Source organism: Lingula anatina, chromosome 6 (assembly GCF_051362555.1).
Source record: "Lingula anatina isolate TDL-2025a chromosome 6, LinAna3.0, whole genome shotgun sequence".
NCBI lineage: Eukaryota > Metazoa > Brachiopoda > Lingulata > Lingulida > Lingulidae > Lingula > Lingula anatina.
In genome coordinates this window covers 7,268,195-7,288,703 of record NC_141772.1, presented here as the reverse complement: position 1 = coordinate 7,288,703, position 20,509 = coordinate 7,268,195, and the positions used below count along the sequence as shown (strand labels likewise).

General features: G+C 34.6%; 4 protein-coding genes across 7 annotated transcripts in view; 3 read left to right on the top strand and 1 right to left on the bottom strand.

Annotated features, from left to right (window-relative positions):
• The first annotated feature begins 2 nt into the window (after positions 1-2).
• LOC106151334 (dynein light chain 1, cytoplasmic) lies at positions 3-2,827 on the top strand. 2 transcript variants are annotated; one of them, XM_087016299.1, is made up of 4 exons: positions 19-156; positions 591-724; positions 942-1,001; positions 2,085-2,827. In XM_087016299.1, the coding sequence occupies exon 4, from the start codon at positions 2,089-2,091 to the stop codon at positions 2,356-2,358; it is 270 nt and encodes an 89-aa protein (XP_086872425.1). In that variant the 5' UTR covers positions 19-156; positions 591-724; positions 942-1,001; positions 2,085-2,088; the 3' UTR covers positions 2,359-2,827. The 2 variants fall into 2 exon arrangements, with proteins under 2 accessions (XP_086872424.1, XP_086872425.1); XM_087016298.1 differs by lacking the exon at positions 591-724 and having other exon boundaries at positions 3-156.
• Positions 2,234-8,257, bottom strand: LOC106151333 (RNA polymerase II-associated protein 3). Its single transcript, XM_013524553.2, has 10 exons — positions 7,988-8,257; positions 7,479-7,628; positions 6,514-6,636; positions 6,190-6,317; positions 5,620-5,812; positions 5,255-5,344; positions 4,638-5,069; positions 4,337-4,434; positions 3,999-4,090; positions 2,234-3,696 (listed from the first exon to the last, which is right to left on the bottom strand). The coding sequence occupies exons 1-10, from the start codon at positions 8,132-8,134 to the stop codon at positions 3,608-3,610; spliced, it is 1,542 nt and encodes a 513-aa protein (XP_013380007.2). The 5' UTR covers positions 8,135-8,257; the 3' UTR covers positions 2,234-3,607.
• Positions 8,250-14,865, top strand: LOC147761065 (transmembrane protein 229A-like). The gene is made up of 2 exons (XM_087016297.1): positions 8,250-8,361; positions 11,238-14,865. The coding sequence occupies exon 2, from the start codon at positions 11,324-11,326 to the stop codon at positions 11,903-11,905; it is 582 nt and encodes a 193-aa protein (XP_086872423.1). The 5' UTR covers positions 8,250-8,361; positions 11,238-11,323; the 3' UTR covers positions 11,906-14,865.
• Positions 14,866-16,606: 1,741 nt separating this feature from the next.
• Positions 16,607-20,509, top strand: part of LOC106151327 (neuroglian) — an 18,934-nt gene continuing 15,031 nt past the window's right edge. The window contains exons 1-5 of one of the 3 annotated variants that reach the window (XM_087016293.1): positions 16,607-16,751; positions 17,367-17,424; positions 18,269-18,389; positions 19,311-19,495; positions 20,220-20,429. In XM_087016293.1, the coding sequence (XP_086872419.1) occupies positions 17,367-17,424; positions 18,269-18,389; positions 19,311-19,495; positions 20,220-20,429 (574 nt within the window). In that variant the 5' untranslated portion in view covers positions 16,607-16,751. Of the gene's footprint in view, positions 16,759-17,366; positions 17,425-18,268; positions 18,390-19,310; positions 19,496-20,219; positions 20,430-20,509 lie in introns of all 3 variants that reach the window. The other 2 variants (XM_013524543.2, XM_087016292.1) reach the window with 2 other exon arrangements.

Sequence of the window (20,509 nt, the reverse complement as noted above, 5' to 3'; positions counted from 1 at the left end):
GCAAATGACTTGGGCCAGTTCACAAAAACCATTCACATAAATTCGACCAATCATATTGCTGAACACTTTGTGAATAAAACGTGGTCAAAAGAGTGGCGGACCTGCTGAGTTCTTACTACGGCGGACTCACAAGGAAAGTTTAAGAGCTTATTCAAGGTAAAACTTTTATATAAACCTTTTTAATCCCATTCCCTCTACCTACATAAGGCTAACCTACCCCTCTGCCTTTATAATTACTGACATTGTCTCTTTATTTAGGATATACATATTTAGGTCTTTATCTTTTTCACGTCGATTAGAGCATTTTATACACCGTATGTACGGACGTAAGGAATCCACACCTGAATGATAACTAGTGGATGTAATTAATACACTTAAAAAGTTTATCAAAATTTTATTAAGCATATAGAGAGGTATGTACTATATCTATATGATGCTATAGAGGTGACTTTCGACTTCGACCAAAATAGATGGGTAAATACGTTAGACTATCAATTTATATTATTTCTCAAATATTCTTTGTTTCCATTTTTCACTTTATATATTTAAAGATTATTAATTAAGGAGGCATGCTTTCTCGTCTATGCAAGACGGCCATTTTTCATGAACTTGAAATCAACATCGAGGTGTGGTCGCGGTTAAAAATCCCGCCAACACTGGCAAGACAGGCTATACACGACAGTTATGTTGTCAACAGATATCGAGTCTCATCAGAGATGTCTCAGTAGGTCCTTGTTCCCTTTGCACTTGCTTAAAATGTGCATGTGTTTTGTTGTTATAATAAAAATGTTTTGTTTTTTCTTGCTAAATGCTTACTCAAGATGCTGTTTAATGGCCAACCAAAAGTCTCACTAATGGGCGGCATAAATGCAGGCGGGAAAAGCAATTAATTCAACGTGATGCTTTATTTAAGGAACCAAAAATTAATGATATCTTTGCAGAGAAAAGACAAGCACAACGACAGTGGAGAGTTTGCTGTTGATCTACAGTTAGTAAACAAGGTAATGTATTCGCTTTACATTAATTTAGTATGTTTACACATCTATAGGCTATAATTTGTATGGAAAGCATCTATATAACCACGTCGTGCATTTTCATCTTGTATCTATCTATTCTTACTTATTGTATGCATACAGACAGACAGACAACCTTAAGACACGAGATGGCTCTTTTACTTTGGAAAATATTTTAAATTACGGCAGTCGTAACAATTCTGGCATTGCTCTTACCGCGAACTGTTGATTTTTTTTATTCGACACTTAAGTCAAGCCCGTAGCCAGCAATTTCAGAGGGGGGTTCGTTTTCTGAAAAAGTGGACCTTTTAACATAAAATCCTCAAGTACAATAGGTCAAATTTTACCCAGTGGACCTTTTCCCAGCAAAAAGGGTGGTTCTTTCGAACCCCTCGAACCCCCCTGGCTACGGGCCTGTAAGTGGAACTTTTGATGGAAGCCTCTGTAGCAACTTTTTCAAAAATTGGATTTTTACATTGTGTGTAAAGAGCTTGACTTTATGTGGCAGTGTTTTCATAGGCCTATAAACGTTACTGAACAAACGATGGAGAGCGCTGTCTGTTGAGATTAGACTGGTACTTTTTTAAAGTTAGCAGAGTACTTATTAGACTGTGCAATCCCCTGCAGAGTGATAAATAGCACTTATATTAGAGTGTACCATGAACGCAAATTGAACGTCCTTGGGTGTACCCACATTATAACCCGTTCTACCACTTAATACAGTAGTGTAATTTGTCTTTAGGGTGTGTCCCCAGCGATATGCGATATGTGGTACTTCAACTTTAATTATCTTGTTCTTTAAAATTTTTGTCATTAATTTGAATGAATATAAACATTATAAAAAGTGCCATTACATGGACTAGCGTAAACTGTCACTCATAACATGAAATCCATTTTTCAGCCAAATTTTTCCCTAGGGCTTTGATGAAAGTTATTTTTGGAAGACTTTTCAAGGCATGAAATAAAAAAAAAAATACAATTCAAAATTTTTGGCGGAATCTGATCAATCTGTATTTATCTATTTATTTATTTATTTTTGAAAAACTTTTTTTCATTCTCTTTTTTCCTCAGAATCATGAGTGACAAAAAGGCAGTAATAAAGAACGCTGACATGGCAGAAGATATGCAGCAAGACGCCGTAGATTGTGCCATGCAAGCCCTGGAGAAGTTCAACATCGAGAAGGACATTGCCGCCTACATCAAGAAAGAGTTTGATAAGAAATACAACCCTACTTGGCACGCCATTGTGGGACGTAACTTTGGCAGTTATGTTACACACGAAACCAGGCATTTCATCTACTTCTATCTGGGACAAGTTGCCATCCTGCTCTTCAAGTCTGGATAGATGGCGCTCTGTACAAACTATAGGCACACTTTGGTGAAGACTTCTGAGTCTTTTGAAAGACGACCATGATGATCGTGAAATAATTTCATATTAAGTTATAATATAATATGTAATTTGGTTTCTTAATTGACGTTGGGGCAGTGTTAAAATGGACGTATGAGAGCAAAATGAATGTGTCGGTACATTATGCTATAACTTAACGCTGTCATATTTTGCTCACTCGGGGGTATCAAAAAGCACACATTTGAATATGTAAGTTCGCTTTCAACATGGAGAAGCACCTTTTAGCACATTATTTCATTATGCAATACTTATTTCAATTGCAACCTGTTTTCGACAGATACATCATCTTGGAATGAGGAAATGCTGTTGTTAGGGTATTGGTTTGTGTACTGTTATAACCACTAGCGCTTGCAAAAATGCTGCTGTTATGTATTAAAGATACATCTGATTAAAAAATTGAATAATATATTTTTTTTATATCTTTTATATCCATATTTTTGTAGCTTTTTCATAGTTTTATTTTAAAAATACAACACTTATCACAACACAGTGGTGCTCTTTGGCCTGCATTTACATACAAATTTTACCATATTGTGTAAAAATGAATCCTATGACTCCCATCTCTATCTTACACAATAGTTCTAATCTACAATGTATTCCATGAAGTGAAAAAAAATTATGCAGATGGGATATACGTGTTATCATTTGAATCACAGTAAAAATGGGTATAAAGTAACTGGAGTACAGGTCCAGTGTGCAGCAGTATTACAATTCCATACAATTAAAGCTTGTTAATAAAGATGCATTTAAATAATGAGCATCATATTAACTTCTGTTGCAGTAGATTCCATTGGTTACTGGTAACATCATTTAAAAAAAAAAAAAAGAAGCCCAGAGTTCCTCCAAGGAAAAGGGCACTTATGAACAGATATTAGAACTGGATTCAGTCGAAACTGCTTCATCTCAGTCTATCCTGCAAATTTCACCCTCATTTACACTGACCTTTTTGAGATATCTTGATGAAAAAAGTAACCTACTCCTGTGGCAGAGGTGGAAAAAAGGTTTGGAGAAGCTGATGTAATGAAGTGACAGTATATTGTCATTCTTTTACTGCAGGGTAAAAGTAACTGCTTCACTGGACACACAGCACAGTCTCAACAGACAAAATTGCCTTCAATTTCTCAACTGTCACAATCACTTGCTAGTTGCGTCGACTCCCAGCTACTTTAGATCTGGGGTTCTTCTGTCATAGATGATACTTTTTGGCTAGCTTTTCAATCTCTTCTTTACTTGCAGTTCCCTGGGATTTCATATACTCAAATAATTCAGCAGTAACTAAAAAAAAAAAAAAAATGAATAAAGAATGGCTTAAAGTTGTTTATTCAGTGAAAGTGTAATTATTGAAATTTTGCTATTGATCTGAAAAAATGTCTTTCAATGCATCAATAAAGGGCATTTTTAGGACAAATGTGGTCTCCCATGCAGAAACGTAAAAATCTGAGTTGAATTGAAAATATGTGACATTTCTTACTGGGATTTAACTTAATAACAGGTGTGCATTTCACTGACAAAAGGCGACAATGAGTACATAGAGATGGCTGAAATCAATGTCGGGTGTGAAACTATAATTCTCTTACCTTTCTTTTCTTTGGGTGACATAAACATTGTTGCCATATCAAATCTCTTTACTTCACTAAGGCCTTTAAGGTGATGGAAAAGATTCAATTCTCTGAGAAAAAAAAAGAAATCATTACTATCCTAATGTTTTCCTCTTTTAGTTCAATAAATAATACTTAAAAATTTTAAAAGAGGAAATGAAGGGCAAACCACATGATTCATAACTTTTAAGTTTACTCTTTACAATAACCAATCAGAACCGATTAAAATGCAGCAGATGGTTTTAGAAACTGTCACTGAACTTTGACACAAGTTTCATAAAGTCAGACCCAGGGAGCGGTATAAAACAACATCATACTTATTGAAGAATTCTGCAAAAACTGTCAGCATTTTCATCAACATATCTGCCTCCAGTGACTGCCCAAACAGCTGTGGATACTTAGCCGGATCAACTTGCTGAAGATGTGAAAAAACAAGATTTTACATGCAAACTATTCAAAACTGAGCAAAGCTGCATGAATGTAAATACCTTTAACTTACAAACTTTAATTAATACCCTTTCCCTATTTTTCTTTGAAAAAAAGTAATTCTGAAAAGTCACAATCATTACTATTATTAGCTTGAACAAATCATTAAGTGTAAATAAATCTCAATCCCACCTTAATATAATCAAAGAAAGCTGCATTATCATTTTTAAGTCTTTTCCATTCAGCTTGAAACTGAAAGGATGTCAATTTCCCATCCACTGTACTTGGTGTACTGCTGCTTTGAGTAATGTTTTTATTTTGTCTGGGACTTTGTCTCGTTTCCTTTCTAGGACTCAGCTCAGTTGGAGATTTGCTCAAGTTGTGCCTGTGTTCAGTATCTTTCAAATCATTAGATTTTAATGAACCATTATGAGATAATACTGATGACTTTTCTTCTTCAAGCCTGGTGGCAGATGTGAATTTTTCAAACAATTTAGCATCTCCTTCCAAAACTTTCCTTTTTCCTTCACTTTGGGTTGCCTGTATACTTGCAATTGATGCTTCAATCTTTCGAGCTTCTTCGTCTGCACCTATCTCTTCAATTTCAATCCTCTTGAGGGGTTTCTAAACAGACATAATTTTTTACCATTTGTAAATATTCATGGACATCAAAAGGTTTGAAATATTTAAAAGCGCATTAGAGATTTCAAAAAAAAAAAAAAAAAAAAAAAAAAAACAGCAAGGACACTTTCAAAACGTGTATAAAACTTGGCTAACTTTCTACAGATTATAAAGACCTTGACCCTAACCTTTGATCTCTGACCTGGTGGCTTGTATACAGGTTTCACAGTACCTGGCGTGGCAGCAGATATGGAAGGGGAGGGTTTGGGATTTAAAATCTGAAATGGATATAATTGAACTATTTTTAATGTATTCTGCATAATTGTCAATCAACATTGTTTTTGCAATCAACTGATTTGACAAAAATAAAACAAATCTTAACTTATACTGCGCAAACACTAAAACATTTAAATGCAATTAATGTAACAGGTTTTCTGCATTTTAAACTGTCAATTGCAAATTATACTTACAGGCTGTATAAACAAGAAAATGTATCTGAAAAATGAAATTCGCTGTTAACATGATAATAAATGATATTTCAACCATATCATACCTCTTCTATCTTATTTAATTCAGAAGAAGCTTGTTTGTTGTTAGGTTCTAATTTCAACACTTGCTGGAAGTCATGCTTGGCATCTTGGAGTTTTCCGAGTGCCGTCCTGGCTGTACCCCTCCTGTGGAAGGCCTTGATATAGGTGGGGTCTAAAGAAAGTGATGAGGTGCAGTCCACTTCTGCTGCTGCATATCTGGAAATAACAAAAAGAAAATAATGAACACTGGATAGATAACAGTACAGTCATGGGTAAGGCTGCCTACAAGACGATGGCTCTTTTCTTCCCTGGAGGGCATTTTCTCAGAGTAAAATTTGCTGTTATGAGACCCTAAGTTACTGTCAACTTTGAAGACCAAGAACCTGGGAGGTTTGCGTTTTATCTTTGTGAAAAAAGAAATGTATGATGTAGGCTTAAACAGCTTAGGTAATACATTGATCATTTCGCAAAGCAATAAAACTCGACCACGAGGGAAGTTCCATCCATCTTTGCACATCTTTATTTGCAGTGTTATATGTATGTACTGGTGAGTTTATTAAATTAATGAGCCAGAGATACTAGTCAACACATACTTTTCCAACTTGAGCAATGCCATGGCTCTATTAGCAGGCAGAACAGCATTCTCGTGGTCAGCATTCATTCCCATTGTATAGCACTGGACAGCCTCCTCATATTTGCCTTCTTTGAACAGTTGATTTCCCTGGCAGAGGAAAAAATTCTTCTTACATAATATTTAAAAGGATCAGGGATCCAGTTTGAGTATTAAAAGAATTTCAATACCAACTGTTGACTGAAGAAAAAATACTGCTTTATTCTTAATGCATAACATACCTTTTGAAATTTTCTGAGGTTTGATGACTTAATATTCAATATAAATAAATAATACAAAGAATTGCCTTTTCTTTCTCCAAAACAGCCATTTTTCTCTTGCGTTCCATCTCCCACTCCTCATCTGTTTCATATTCAGAAGAAGATGAAGATTTATCGGGACGTGAATCAATCTCCTCCAAGGCTTTATCCTGCAGAAGTAAAAGGAAAGGTTACTAAACAATTTACCACTCCATGCTTCTCAAAGTAATTTGGGTATCCCTCTCAATTACATTAAAGTGATAACAACTCTTCGTTTCGGCCAAAAAATGAATTTTCCTGGAGTAAACAACAATTTTCCCATACTTACCAATGGTTAATGAATCCATTTTTACATTCAAAGTTAGTCCCTGGTTTTTTTCTAAAAAGTTTTTTGTCTCTTAAGAGATTTTAACAGAGTATAGCCATCAATGGAGGTCACGTGGTCTAAAGACAAGCTCAGATATCAGAATAATAGCTATAACAGCCGTTTTTGTGGGAAAACAGAATATATTATATTTTTATGAGCTATTCACAATGTTTTTATTGTGAAATACAGATTTCATACGAAAAGTTATTATCCCTTTAAGTTAAGGCCAGATTAACTAAATTAATCAACATGGAAAAAAAATTGATCTACTACTCTCATGGTAATATGTGCTTAAACCACAGGAAACAATTTTTGACATAAAACACCTTAGTTAAACATATGAAAGCATTAAAGATAAGTTTCATTCATTCAAAAAGAAAAAAAATCTAAATGCAATTTCTGGTTAATTTTTTTTTACTTTTGTTCTTTCCATACAAAATGATAAGCTTTCTCCTCTGTGCACAACCACAAGGTGATTTTCAGTATAAATCTTATGTAAACAAAAGTTGTACAGTACAGAGTACATCATGTTAGTAACATGGTATAACTGTTAACCATTTCACAAATTTTGCTTTTACATTTAGTTATTATTGATGGGGAAATGCCCTAGATCCTTGAAATAGCTGACACAACATCTATCCTTACAACATCAAATTTATCCCAGGCTCTGAAATCATAGCCACTTATTCTGCCACTTTTCTTATCTTCTCCTGTTTTGGTCTCGGTGTCAGCTTTTTTCTTCTTTCTTCGCTTTTTCTTTTTTACCTCTAGACTGTTCCTGACTGGAGGAAGTTTCTGAATAAAATGAGTTTGTCTACATTAAAAATTACATTCATTTAAAGTTAAGGATTGCAAAAGCAATCTTATATGACACACACAGTGGGTTTTAAAATATTAAAATATTGAAATTTTTAATCGTTGTCAGTTTGCAAAATTACTGCCTATGTAGGTACATGTCAGGAAAAATGATGCACTTCTTTCATTCATTTCCATAAAGCAATCAGCTACAGTAGACAGTACAGTGCGGCATAATTTGCTTTAGATATATTAGCATTTCACAATATCAATACACGACCTTTTGCTTGATAATATGTGCACTTTTCTGAAAGGGGCCACGATAAATAATTAACTCTTCTTTTGCATTTTCTACAAACCTGTTCTTCAACAGGTGCACTCTTCAGTTGCTCCTCTTTCTTTTTTATGTCCGCTTCCCAGGTGTCTAAATCTTTGAGAAAATCGGAAAATTCCAGCTGATTTTCCCTCATTTGTTGCTGCAGCTTAATCATTTTATCCTCATTCATCTTAAATGGTTGTGTTTACGTACTAATAGGTAAAAGCACGAAGTATTTTTTGAATGCTCTCCTCTACCGCCAAGTTTTCATGGGCGCAGACATATTGTTAAGCCTCAAGGCGCATGCGCGAATTGATCGATTTCCATACTTCCAGTCAAAACAAGTGAGAGAGAGCTGAGACATTTTCGTGCTGTTTCATTTTCGCTTCATCGCGGTGCATTTTGTGTAATATTCTGGTAAGTTACTGTAGCCTGTGCATAATTTCACTAAAAGTTCGTGAAAGGAGCCAAGAAACTATTTTATTATTCATCTGAAGTATCTACACAGCTGCAGACACAGTACACTTTTTTTTTGTTTTCTGCAAGATTGCGTCTTAGGAAGAAATGCCAGAGAAGTTGAGAGAACCCATTTTTTATTTCAGATTTAAATTTATGTTTACAATATTTATGTATATATTACCAATGTTGGATATGAAAATTCCGTATGATAGAGAGAAAATACTTACCTTCCTCTTAACGTCTCGTCTGGATACTAGATCAGGCAGGTCTGTTATGGTATATTTTTGTTACACGTGAAAAGCCACTTTTTATTTTCCCAAGTTGCATGAAACATTCATATTATTTAGTGTGATCCGTGAAGCTCCCCATTTATTATGGATTGTCATCTGTATGTGAAGTGAGATTGAGAACAAGAGTTTATCTCAGTTTAAAGTAACATACGATATGAATTCTAGTCAAATCTTTGTCAATGACCATGACCAAGCATGCATAGCTTAAAGAAATACTAAGGGGGATTATCTCATATGAAAAAATTAGAACAAATTTTTGAAGATAAAAGTGAAATGTTACTATATGAACACTACTACTAGTATTGTTTGTTGCACGTGTCTGATTAACTCATAAAACTTCCTCAAAATCTTTTCAGTGCAGCTTTCCCATTATCATAATTGAGTGCTCATTGTAGTAGACTTATAATGCAATCAACGATTATGATATATTCATTGTCACACCATCCATTAAACAGTATCTGAAGAAAAACAAACATATAAAAATGTCTAAGACTAGCTCTTGATATATTTGTGGATTGGTAAATAGATAAATCATTGCTTCAGATAATCCTGCCTACCTACTGTATTATTGCTTATCAAGGCAAGTGGCATTATGATGTACACAGGATGCTAGTTTATAAAATTGCCTAGTATCTGATTAATAAGACTACTGTGTTACACTTCTGGATGTGTCTGCTCTTCCTGTAATTTCAGATTGAATGGAGTATGAATGTAATAAACTTCAATTCCCTAGTGTATAAGAATTGATTATGATTAAATAAATCATACATCACACCTTCCTGTAGATATTCAGGAAAATTTTATGAGATTGTTTTTTTTATTTTTTCTTTTTTGGAAAAGTTTGACATGATTTTAAAGATTTTGGCTTATATGTGCATCAAAGTAGATGGATATGGTAATTTAATAAAATTCAAAGTGGTGTCTGTCTGGGCAGTTTTCATTATTGTTGGCCTAAACCTCAGTATATTTGTTTCATTTGGCATTTCTGGCATTCATGTAGTGTAATACTAGTAGTACTTGCCAGTGGCTTTGCCTTGTTGTCTGGAGGCCAGCTCTAGTATGAAGGCATGCCAATTTACTCTATTGTTTGAGGGTCATGAAAATTGAATGGATTTCCAATTCTGTGAGAAATACCCTAAATATAACTAAGTAATATTGTGCAAACAAATATAGATAATCAATTCTAGTTTACTGCAGTAGGCAAGCTCAAATTAAAGGGATAACAACTGTTCATTGCGGTCAAGGATTTTCCTGGGGTAAATGTTGATTTTCCCATGCTTACAATGGCTAATGAATCCATTCCAACATTCAGTTAATCAATGTATTTTTGTAATAGTCTCTTAAGAGATTATTATAGATATATGGCCATCTATGAAGGCCTTTCTGGTCTGATGGCAAGCACAGATTCCAAAATAACTGCAATTACCACTGTTTTGGTGATAAAATTGAACTTATTATATTTCTTTGAGTTGTTTAAATGCATAAATTTATTGTGAAATATGAATCTCATACAAATAGTTGTCATCCCTTTTAGCCAGTAGATTATGAATGATTCCAAGGAATAGTGCATGTATGATGCTGCCTTCTGTTGCATGTAGACAGATGGTTAACCACCTTTCTGGTACTAGCTTCCAGCATGGTGCAATTTTTCTTAAATTTCTAGATTTTTTGGAACTGTGATCAAGGCAAACACCTTTGAAGTTTTTTTCAATCCACATGGCAAACTATATGGTCTTTCACATATCAAATTGTTAACCTCGATAGACAGTGAGCAGGAAAAGTAAAAGATTTCATTTTTTTTTTTCAAAAGCAATTATAATATTTCACTGTGGGTGGTATTTTTATAAGCTGGTTTGATTTGTGTGGATATGATTAATAATGCGAGATTTAATTGGGTTTGTGCCTGTTTGGTCTCTGTTACCCAGGTGAATTGATTATTGAGAAAAGTGGCAGATGGCACAGCACAATGAGACTGGTGTTATTCATTTATGATGTCTGCCACATCATGCTGATTCTATTATAAATATTTATGCATGTAACAGATAACATACCTGTGTACAGAGAAGATCAATTAGCCACTTTCAAACCTCATTCATTTGCATTGGTAAGATTTAGAGAATGTTGGGAGTCCCAGACTGACTTGCCAGGTTTTTCTAAAGGTTAATTTTCATTTATTGTTGTGAAATAGCTCTTCCTATTAGATGCTTTAAGAAAACCAGTCAGCCAAGGTGGATGATATTCTTGAATTGAATATGATGGAGGAATATTGTTTTCCAGTATTTCATAGAAAGTTTGGAAATGGAGCCAGCCTGATTTCAAAACTTCATTGTTTTGTGTGTTAAGTAACAGTTACTGTAATGTTTTTTCAAACAAACCAGATAAAATAGGACCAATATTTGAGTGACTTTTTTGTCTTGATGAAATTATATTTGCTGGTTTATGCATTTAACTGTGTACCATAACCATGCATGACTAACATATATTGCACTTTGATTATCTATCAATATATACTGGAAATGATCAGCATTCCTTATTCTTTTTCAGCACCTGCAGAAATTATCTGAAGCTCCACTTATCTTGTAAGTAATACATAAAGTGACAGAAGCATACACAAAGAACAAGACGTCAGCATGACAGTGGCTAGAGCTAGGGGGGAGTGCAAGCCTCTACCAGGATGGCTGAGATTCTGCTTCTATGGGATGCATGGTTTCCTGGATGAAATCGTCTTCACCTCCCTCTTTGACTTTTACCACACCAAGGACTGGTCACTGAAGGGTCACTCGTCCATCTACTCCTTTTTCATCTACGGCCTGTGCAGCTTCCTGGTGGAACATCTGTACAAGTGGCTCTACTACAAGCATGGAGTGCCAAGGTACGTGCGCATCCCCATATACATTGCCATAACGTACTCGTGGGAGTTCACCACCGGTTTCATTTTACGCCAGTTCGACGCATGCCCGTGGGATTACACACATTATGATTACGATTTCATGGGTCTGATCACCTTGGAATACGCTCCAGGCTGGTTGCTGCTGGCTTACTGGCAGGATGTGGTCGCAGAGTTTCTTATTAATTTACGCATTTCATGCACGTGTTTCCCTGCTGGCGATGTGGCCTCTGCAGAAGAAATGTCTGGGGAAATTGAGCCTGAGGATAAGCCACAAAAAAGATTGAAATCTCATATTAAATCCAGTGTAAAATCCTCTGGCTAGACATTGGAACCAGTATTACAATGTTCTTCTTGTTGGGCCCAGTGAAATTTTATCACTTTAAATTATCTATTTACATTTTAAACTTGTTGATTTAATGTTGTACACATATTTATTAATTATCTTTCCATAAAGTTTACAACAGGTTTATGTCTATTTAGTGTTTGTCTGTTTTCTTTCAATATACAGGGATGCCATATTCATCAATGAGTGTAGTCCACAATTTTAAAGATCACTGGAATTGCTGTAGTAGTAATTATAATTAGACATAATATTTTCTCTGTATTTCAGCCTGTCTGTTTATATAGTTTTTTGTCAGTTTATTTTTTCGTATATTATGTATCAGTTGTGCAGAAAAAACAAGCCAGAAATATGGAATTCATAATTTTTAAGGTATTTGGTGGAAGGACTTAATTGGAACTGTTTGAGACATCCTAAAATTGTAGTGATATGTTAGAAAAAAATCTGTTAAAATATCGGGTCCAGCAATGTTGTATGGTGTGGAATGTGCAGTCAGTAGTTGATTGGTTTTCAGTACTGTTACACACAGTCAGAATTTTAATCATGTTTTTTATGTGCCATCTTTGACTTAAAGAAAAAGAATTTGGTAATTTTGCATAATAAAAATATGTCATCCATTAACATTCATTCATAATATTTGGTTTAGCAAGTAGCTACTGAAATTGTGCCAAATCAAAATGTTGAGTTATAACAGTGTGCCTAAATGAATGTTTTGATTCAACCAGTTGTTTTAAACTAAGATGAAGGTGGAATTGAATGTGACTCTCATACTGGGTCTTTTGTAACGAAATGAAGGTCATAGCGATCTTAAGTCACAAGGCATTCTTCTGAATAAGCAAAACTGATGTTCATAATGTCACACAGACAACTCAACATGAGTGGTGACATAAGTGAAAACTTGACCTCAGTTTACCCTAAAAAGGTAAAAAATTGTGACCTCTTTTTCAAAACATGAAACATTTTTTTAATCAATCCCATTTCATTCTTTAACTTGGTTTTATGCATGTGTTTGTGTGTGTGTTTTCTTTTATGTGTGTTGTGTGTGTGTGTATATGTCTATATTATAAAATTTGAAGCTTTTTGAAAGCTGATAAATCTTAAATTACAGTGTCATACCCTATATATTACTGTGTAATAATATCAGTGTTGATTTACTACTTGTAATTTTTTATACACTGAAAAACAGATAGACCCCCTTTGTAATCAGATTCAATGGCAATATAAGGAATAGGCATAACATACTTAGTAGTAAGAATGATCGTAAATTGTTAAACTTAACAAGTAGTTGTAAGTTTACCATTAATGGAGTCTTTTAAGGAAAACTTCAGTAGACTTAATTATTTCTCATGGTGATATTTCTTTTTTTATTCAATACAATGAAAATCTCATTCCAAAAAGTTACCTGTATACGTTTTCACATTTTTTTGTATTTTTTTCTCAATTTATTTTACATATATTTAGAGTTATATTTCCTCAAGGTACATATCCCTTAGTGGTTTCTTTAAAATAAAAACATTTCATTGGATGAATATTAACTGATTTTTAATTGTATGCATATATTTAATATATTTAATTGTATGCATAAATTGTTATCATCATGTTTTTTTGAAAAAAGCATTTTACTCTGCAGGATTATTGAATTTCATAATGCTTGACATGTGATAAGACCTCGAGTCTACTTAATTAGTATTTAAAGCTGTCATAATAAGAAAGGCTCTTAGCGTCAGGGTGATATAGCATGTAAGTTACACCTCACTTTTTTCTGCTACTGTAATATGACATTGTGCTGTAGATAATGTGCACTATATGCAGCAGATGAATGCTTTGTATTTGACAGTCAAGTGTGGTGCACATGTGCTAAAACTCTGCACAGTTTCAAAATATGGTCTTCAGGCAAGGTGCACAACTACAATAGATTTTTTTTTTTGGAAAGCCTACCAGTCCAATGTCACTTATAATTTTGAATTTTCATATACATCTACGAGAAGAACAATTTAATAAATTACATTTGTCAGTTAGGTGTAGACTGACATGAAATGTCATTGCGTGTTCATGAGCAATAGCTAGACTTGGCTGGATGACAAAAATCTGGTTTTTGGGGAATAACATGAAAACCTATAAGGAAATCGTGATTGAAATTGTGGGATTATTTTATACCACAGCAAACGCTAGCTCTTTCAATTATCACAGAAAGGATCCTTTCTGCAAAACAATGCCCTTACATATCTGATCAAATAAAACCTTACGTGTATGATATTTGAAAGGTTGAAATTACCAATAAAAACAGTTTTTTTTTCGTTCCCTTACATTCTCTGCTACAGTGCATGAACTGCTATTTAATTGCCATCTTCAGCTGAATCCAGACAATCTTGGCATTCTTGGGTGTACTTAACACATTGTCAAGTAGCAGGGCCTTATATATTATTTACGTGTACTGGGTATGCTGAGAGAAATATTTCAGTTCTAGTTACAGAGGCTGTTTGCTCTCTGCCATGACGGCTCATACAGTATGTCCATGCAGGTTCTTTAGAATCAATATCAGATATGGCTGACCTTATGTTTTTTGTAGACCAACGAAAAGATGTTTTTATTGGTAATTTTTAATAAGTGGCAGGATTTCTAATGATTTCCTGAATTTTGGTATATATGAAGTGTTTTAGAATATATATGCAAACATGACAGTATTCAAGAGTTCTGTTGTTATAAAATATTATAAATTCTTATAAACATACAGCATTATTTGATATGTGATCTTAGTTGTTTTAAAATGTCTATCAATATAAATGTGTTTAAATAAATAATTATCCATTTGTTTGATTTTGTCTTTGTGTTAGCTATTGTTTTACCTTTTTTCCCAATCAATGCAAGACTTTTCGGTCAAATTTGTATTTGTTGATCTGATCTGTGGCCAAGTGAATGCAATAAATGATTTTAAAAAATAATTTCTCAGATATGTTGTTTCTTATATGGATAACTTGAAATTATATATGGATACAGAAAGAATACTTCAGGTGAAGGGCACATTGGTAAGACAAATGACTGGATGTACATGTACCCAGGTTTTGAATGTACTGTGTGCCTTAGGCCGCATTCAGAACAGTGGACTAACGTACTAGTCCGCAAGTCGAGTATGGCAACCCACTGAAGAGCTTGCCATCTAATCCGATCACAACGTAGTGTACAACTCTTCTTGTTTAGTCTCCAAATCAATAACAGCTCTGTTTTATTGTTTACTACTTAGTAAATATTCAGTGTGCCTGCATGATCCTCAGCTTGTGTTGACAAAAACAGGAAAAGCCACAAGCCACAGTTTTGTGGCTCGGGCTGGTTATCAGCAAGTTGCATAATTTGTGTAACTTGTCTTACATTTGTGTGTAACGGAAGATTAGCCTACTGAAAAATCCAGGAACTGACAAAAATTAATTTAAAATGAATTACAATTGTTGGATATATTGGCAAATATAATCAATGAGGCATATGATTTCAAAGACAACATCGCTGTTTCAGTGCACTCAAAGGTACTTGTACATGCATTAAAGTTTGCTTTAATGATATATTTGAATAAGATTTCTCCTGATTTGTTTTCAGTTTTGTCTTCCATTTGGATCTGTGTCATCCAACTGATGATTGATTGAATTAGAGCATTTATGTAAGACAGCAATTTGATGCTGCCCTATCTCACCATACATGAAGAGATAATACACATAGTCCTGGGCTTTTGTTTAATCCAGATATTCGTGTTATTTTACAAAAAAAAAAAAAAAAAATTCTTAGGGAGCACTGGAAAAAGAGATTCAAATTCTCACACAATATGTCAACATTGACAATTGCCCTGGCTATTCCCTCGAATGCCCTACGTACCCTCTTCTGACACGCATGCACACGCACACGCACACACACACACACACGCAAAGAACTCTTCCTTTTCTTAAAATGAACTGTTTCTTAATGCCTTAATGCTTTGGAAATTTACACCTCTTTTTTATCTTAAAATAACACCAACACCTTGGAAAATGAAATGGCATGCTGGACACTCTATGTGCAAGTGACATGAGCTCCAACATTTTTCCTATGCCAAAGATTTCTCCAGGAAACTACTAATTGTCACCGTAGTCATGTGACAGGCAGTGCGGAATGTCCACAAGCACCCTGCCCCACATCTGATGTAATTGGAAAGTCATAACTAGTCCACCATGTGGGTTAAGGGATGGTTTCTCTGTCTTCTTGCCACTTTGACCCCAGTACGAACCCAATCCTCCGTCCTATTAAACACTGCCATATGATTCATTAGACCTATGTTCTGTATTTTCATGCTGTTTGTCACATGCCAATGGTGGCAATTGGTCCATAAACAAATAGGTTAAGAGTCCAGTATATGGGATATAATTTTCCATTCCTTAATTGACGTTTTTAAAATACTACAACAGAATGGATTTAAATATACACTGATTATATAACTTGATTTTAATAGATACACGTAAAAACTAGACTTATTTTTTTAAATAAAGTGAAAGAATTGTTCGACTAGCTTAGGTGTAGTTTTAAATATTTAAAAAAAGCTCTTTATGTGTGAGAAAGTCCAAAATAAGGTTATGAAGTGAGGACATGTGATCTAGAAGACCCAGAGGTTCTTGTGGTTAGGGTTTTCTTACACCCGCTGTTCTGGCCGTTAACCACAGATAAGACATGGGACATGATTCAGAAATTCAGAAAAAAACTGCAAAAGATGCACAAGTTGGTTTAAGTGTGCACTTAGACACATTTTATAGTTTAATTTGCAGTCGGATAAAGAACCAAAGAGAAAGAAAGTTCAACTTCACAAGTACAGGTGAGAGGTGATTTATAGAAATATTTTTTTAATTTTTTAAAAAGTTTTTAGTCTTAAATAAGATACCAGCAGTAAAATAAAATTAATTAATTTATGTAAAAGTAAATCTGATTATAAATAGCCAACTTAATGTCATTTTACAATGACAAATAAGAAATAGCAATTGCCCATTTCGTTATAGTCTGTTTTCGCATGTTTAAAATAATGATGCCCAAATCTATTATGGATCATTTAGCTGATTTATGTATTTTTCAATTTTTCAATGTACATTAGACTTCTATGTATGATATATTATATAAAAAAGAATACTAGAATTTTCAGAAAGTTTTTTTTTATTCCAAGTCTTATCAAAAACTGTTTACCAGTAGAAAGTGATGATCTATAGATCCGTCTTAAGCGTCTTAATTTTTCATTTTAACCGTAATGATTATGAATGAAATTCAGCAGTTGCTATCTCCATGAATACAAGAGTAGCTCGGAAATTAAAAACAAAATACAGTTTACCTTAGTGATAAAGGGAAAGTGTTAACATTTCCAGGAAAATTAAATGTTAGATGTATAAAGGGGTTTATAAAGACTTAATAAGAGGCTTGAACAGATTGAAACATTTTGCAGATGGATATGTTGCAGCTGTGCTTTGTTGCTGTTCTTATCAAAGGAGTTTCAGGATTTTGTAAGTAAAAATATTAAGAAGGGAGATGTCTGAGAGGCCTACAGTTATTTTATTAAAATAACGACATGCATTTAATTAAAATAAAATACATCAAAGAGTTTACTGTTGTGATTTGGATGATACAAAGAAGTTTAAGTGCTTCATTGATTAGAATATGTTTTAATCAATTATCTGGATTTTTGATGTAATTAGCATGCTATCAGTGTGATGTAAACTTATCTATAAAGTTGTATATTAATCATAAAAGTTGAAACTCATTTACACTGTATCATAATTATGTCTACACTGAATGAATGAAGCATGTTTACTTTTTTCTGTGTATTTGAGAAATTTAAAAGTTTTAAAAAGATGCATCTTCCTTATCCATTATTAACATAAGGGCCCTAAGGCCCCATATTTTAACACATTTGTGACATGGCTATGTTACAAATTATGCTCGCTTTCCCCTTCACACACATTCAATGACATACTAAAAGGACCACGTATTCTGGAAAAATATGTTGACTGTATTAATTTGATAAGATTAAAATTATGTTTATTTGATAATTTGGCAATACCTATACTAACCATGCTCCCTTTGGGACCTTGAAGAGCAGTGATACTCATCCCAGCCCCATCACCCCACACATGTATAATAGAATAACAAATTATTAACAGAGATTTATCTTTTTTTTTTTTTTTGTTACTTAAGTAACTTATTTGTTAATTTAGTAATACCTGTGAATCATACATCCCCGCCACACTGATAGAGCATCCCCTCCAACCCCACCCATACCCAACCACCCCACACGTTTACACAGTTCTAACTGAGTGTTATCATATTTATATGTTAATTTTAAATTAGTAATACCTGTGAACCATACATCCCCACCAGACCTGATAGAGCAGGCAGAGCAGCTGGTGTACTTTGAGGCTGGTCAGCCACTGGAAGTGCCTTGTTATGCAGAGGGAAGACCACAACCTAGGTATTATGGCTGGCAGTGTGGTTAAATGAGAATTGTAACTCTAAGGCTGCGTTCACATGAAAAATCTATTTTCTAAAAATCTAAAAATCTATTTGCGGTATCTTGAGATCACGGTCTGTGCCCTGAATGCCCCGCGGCATGATTACTGGCAGCGCCGAGAATAAATTACAGCTTTGGAAGTAACTGGCTCATGCTGCCCGTAATTATGCCGTGGGGTATTCAGGGCACAGACCGTGATCACAAGATACCGCAAATAGATTTTTAGAAAATAAATTTTTCATGTGAACGCAGCCTAAATGTGGCCCCATAGACACTCAGGCAAGATTAGTGAGAAGTGGTTGCCTTTGATGTAACAGCAAAAAGTAGAAATAACTTTTTTGTCTCGTTTTACAACTGAATACTTTGTTTTGACTGATGCACTGTCACTGAGCACCACTTGATTCAACCAGTGCTGGTACTTTAATATCATTTTTTTTTAGTTACTGTTACACATTATGGACAATGATCCTACTTATAAAGTTGTGAATGAAATATCATGATGATGATATGAAAGTTTCAGTTGCCACAATTCCTAGAAGTTTAATATATTAATATATTCTATATTAATTAATTTATTTATTGATTAATTGTTTGTTTGTTTGTTTTAATATTTATTATTTATTTACTATAGTAGCTTCCATAATTAAAATTATAGGCATATATTTATAATGAAAGTATAATTAACTATACATACTGAACCATGCCTACAATGTGCTTTTCTGTAGAGCGATTAATTCTAGTGCCTTTCAAGCAGACCTTTTTACCTTGAAATCCTATGTGCCTTATAGTACCAGAAGGGTGGTTCTTTTGACCTCCTCTCCCTTCTCCCCCTCCAAACAAAATGTCTATGGGCTTGCATTTGGTGATTTTAAACTGATTCAGATACACTTGGAGCAAAGGTGTAGAACTGTTTGAGCCAGAGGAAGAAGACAATGTGACCATGGTCAGTGGGAGAGGTACCCTGAGGTTTCAGCACCCTGATGGTACCATAGAGGGGGTCTACCAGTGCAGGATTTCCAATGGAGAGGGCCCAGTTGCATGGAGCCATAACATTAAGCTTGTCCAAGGTGATTTTGTTACAAATAATTGCTGCTGCAGCTACTTTCTAATTTAGCACCTTAGGTGTCAATTAAATTACTAAATAGGCAATGGAGGTTTTATTCATCAGCACTAGTGCTGTACCACTAAGGGAGCATTCACATCGAAAAGAGCATCCCAAGCCGAGATTTAATAGTGTGCCCCTGCAGGGACGACGCACGGGAAAACGTATGAGAGGCAGAGAGACCATTAATGGATTAAGCGGTCTTCCTTTCAAGTAGGTCCACCATATTTAGGTCGCGGTCTTATTAGACCTTGGCTCTCGGCTCTGTGAATGCTCCCTGAGACGAGCTATTATACATGGTGATCCTTGGAGTATAATATATCACTCTGGATATCCTCTCCCTGTAATCCTGCATGCACCTCTCAGTTGATGAAGATAGTGAAGATTTATAAGAGAACTGTCTTGTAGATTAAATGCATAGTTTGTAATTAAGATTTGATCATTATAATAATCATGATCCTTATAATGTGGATGTTCTGACATACTTTGTCTACAGGGGTATAGACAAGTATATGGTTAAGTATTAAATAACAATTTTTCTCCTTTCTTGGTCCAATCAAATCATCTGTACATAGTTTATAAGCAATTTTCCAAAATTTCATTAGATATAAAACCAGTTTCTAATTCGTAACTGATATCTTATCAGCATCAGCACCGTCATTTTCACTGTCATATCATCATCATTATAGCTTATATTGTGGAGCCAACCACCACTTTTGAGGAGCAAGACTCTTCTGGGGACACTATATCAAATAATGTGGACGTTGGAGATTCTCTCATATTGGACTGTGCCGTTCCTCCCTGCGTGCCACCCCCCAAGATAACGTGGATGATAGGGAATGACGGGTTACCGCCTCACCCTGTACAACTGGGAGAAAGGGTTGCCGTAGATGATCATGGTAACAACCAGTTTTGATCTTTAACCTTCAACAACTTCCCTCTCTCTCTCTCTCTCTCTCTCTCTCACACACACACACAC

Bases quoted from the DNA above. Each gene is read 5' to 3' on its own strand.
- LOC106151333 (XM_013524553.2), bottom strand. From the start codon at position 8,134: ATGAATGAGGATAAAATGATTAAGCTGCAGCAACAAATGAGGGAAAAT. The intron at 6,637-7,478 runs GTAAGGATAGAT...TTACTTCTGCAG, and splicing joins CCTGGGATAAATTTGATGTT to GATAAAGCCTTGGAGGAGAT. The intron at 5,070-5,254 runs GTTAGGGTCAAG...ATGTCTGTTTAG, and splicing joins CACCAGGTCAGAGATCAAAG to AAACCCCTCAAGAGGATTGA.
- LOC147761065 (XM_087016297.1), top strand. From the start codon at position 11,324: ATGACAGTGGCTAGAGCTAGGGGGGAGTGCAAGCCTCTACCAGGATGG.
- LOC106151334 (XM_087016298.1), top strand. From the start codon at position 2,089: ATGAGTGACAAAAAGGCAGTAATAAAGAACGCTGACATGGCAGAAGAT.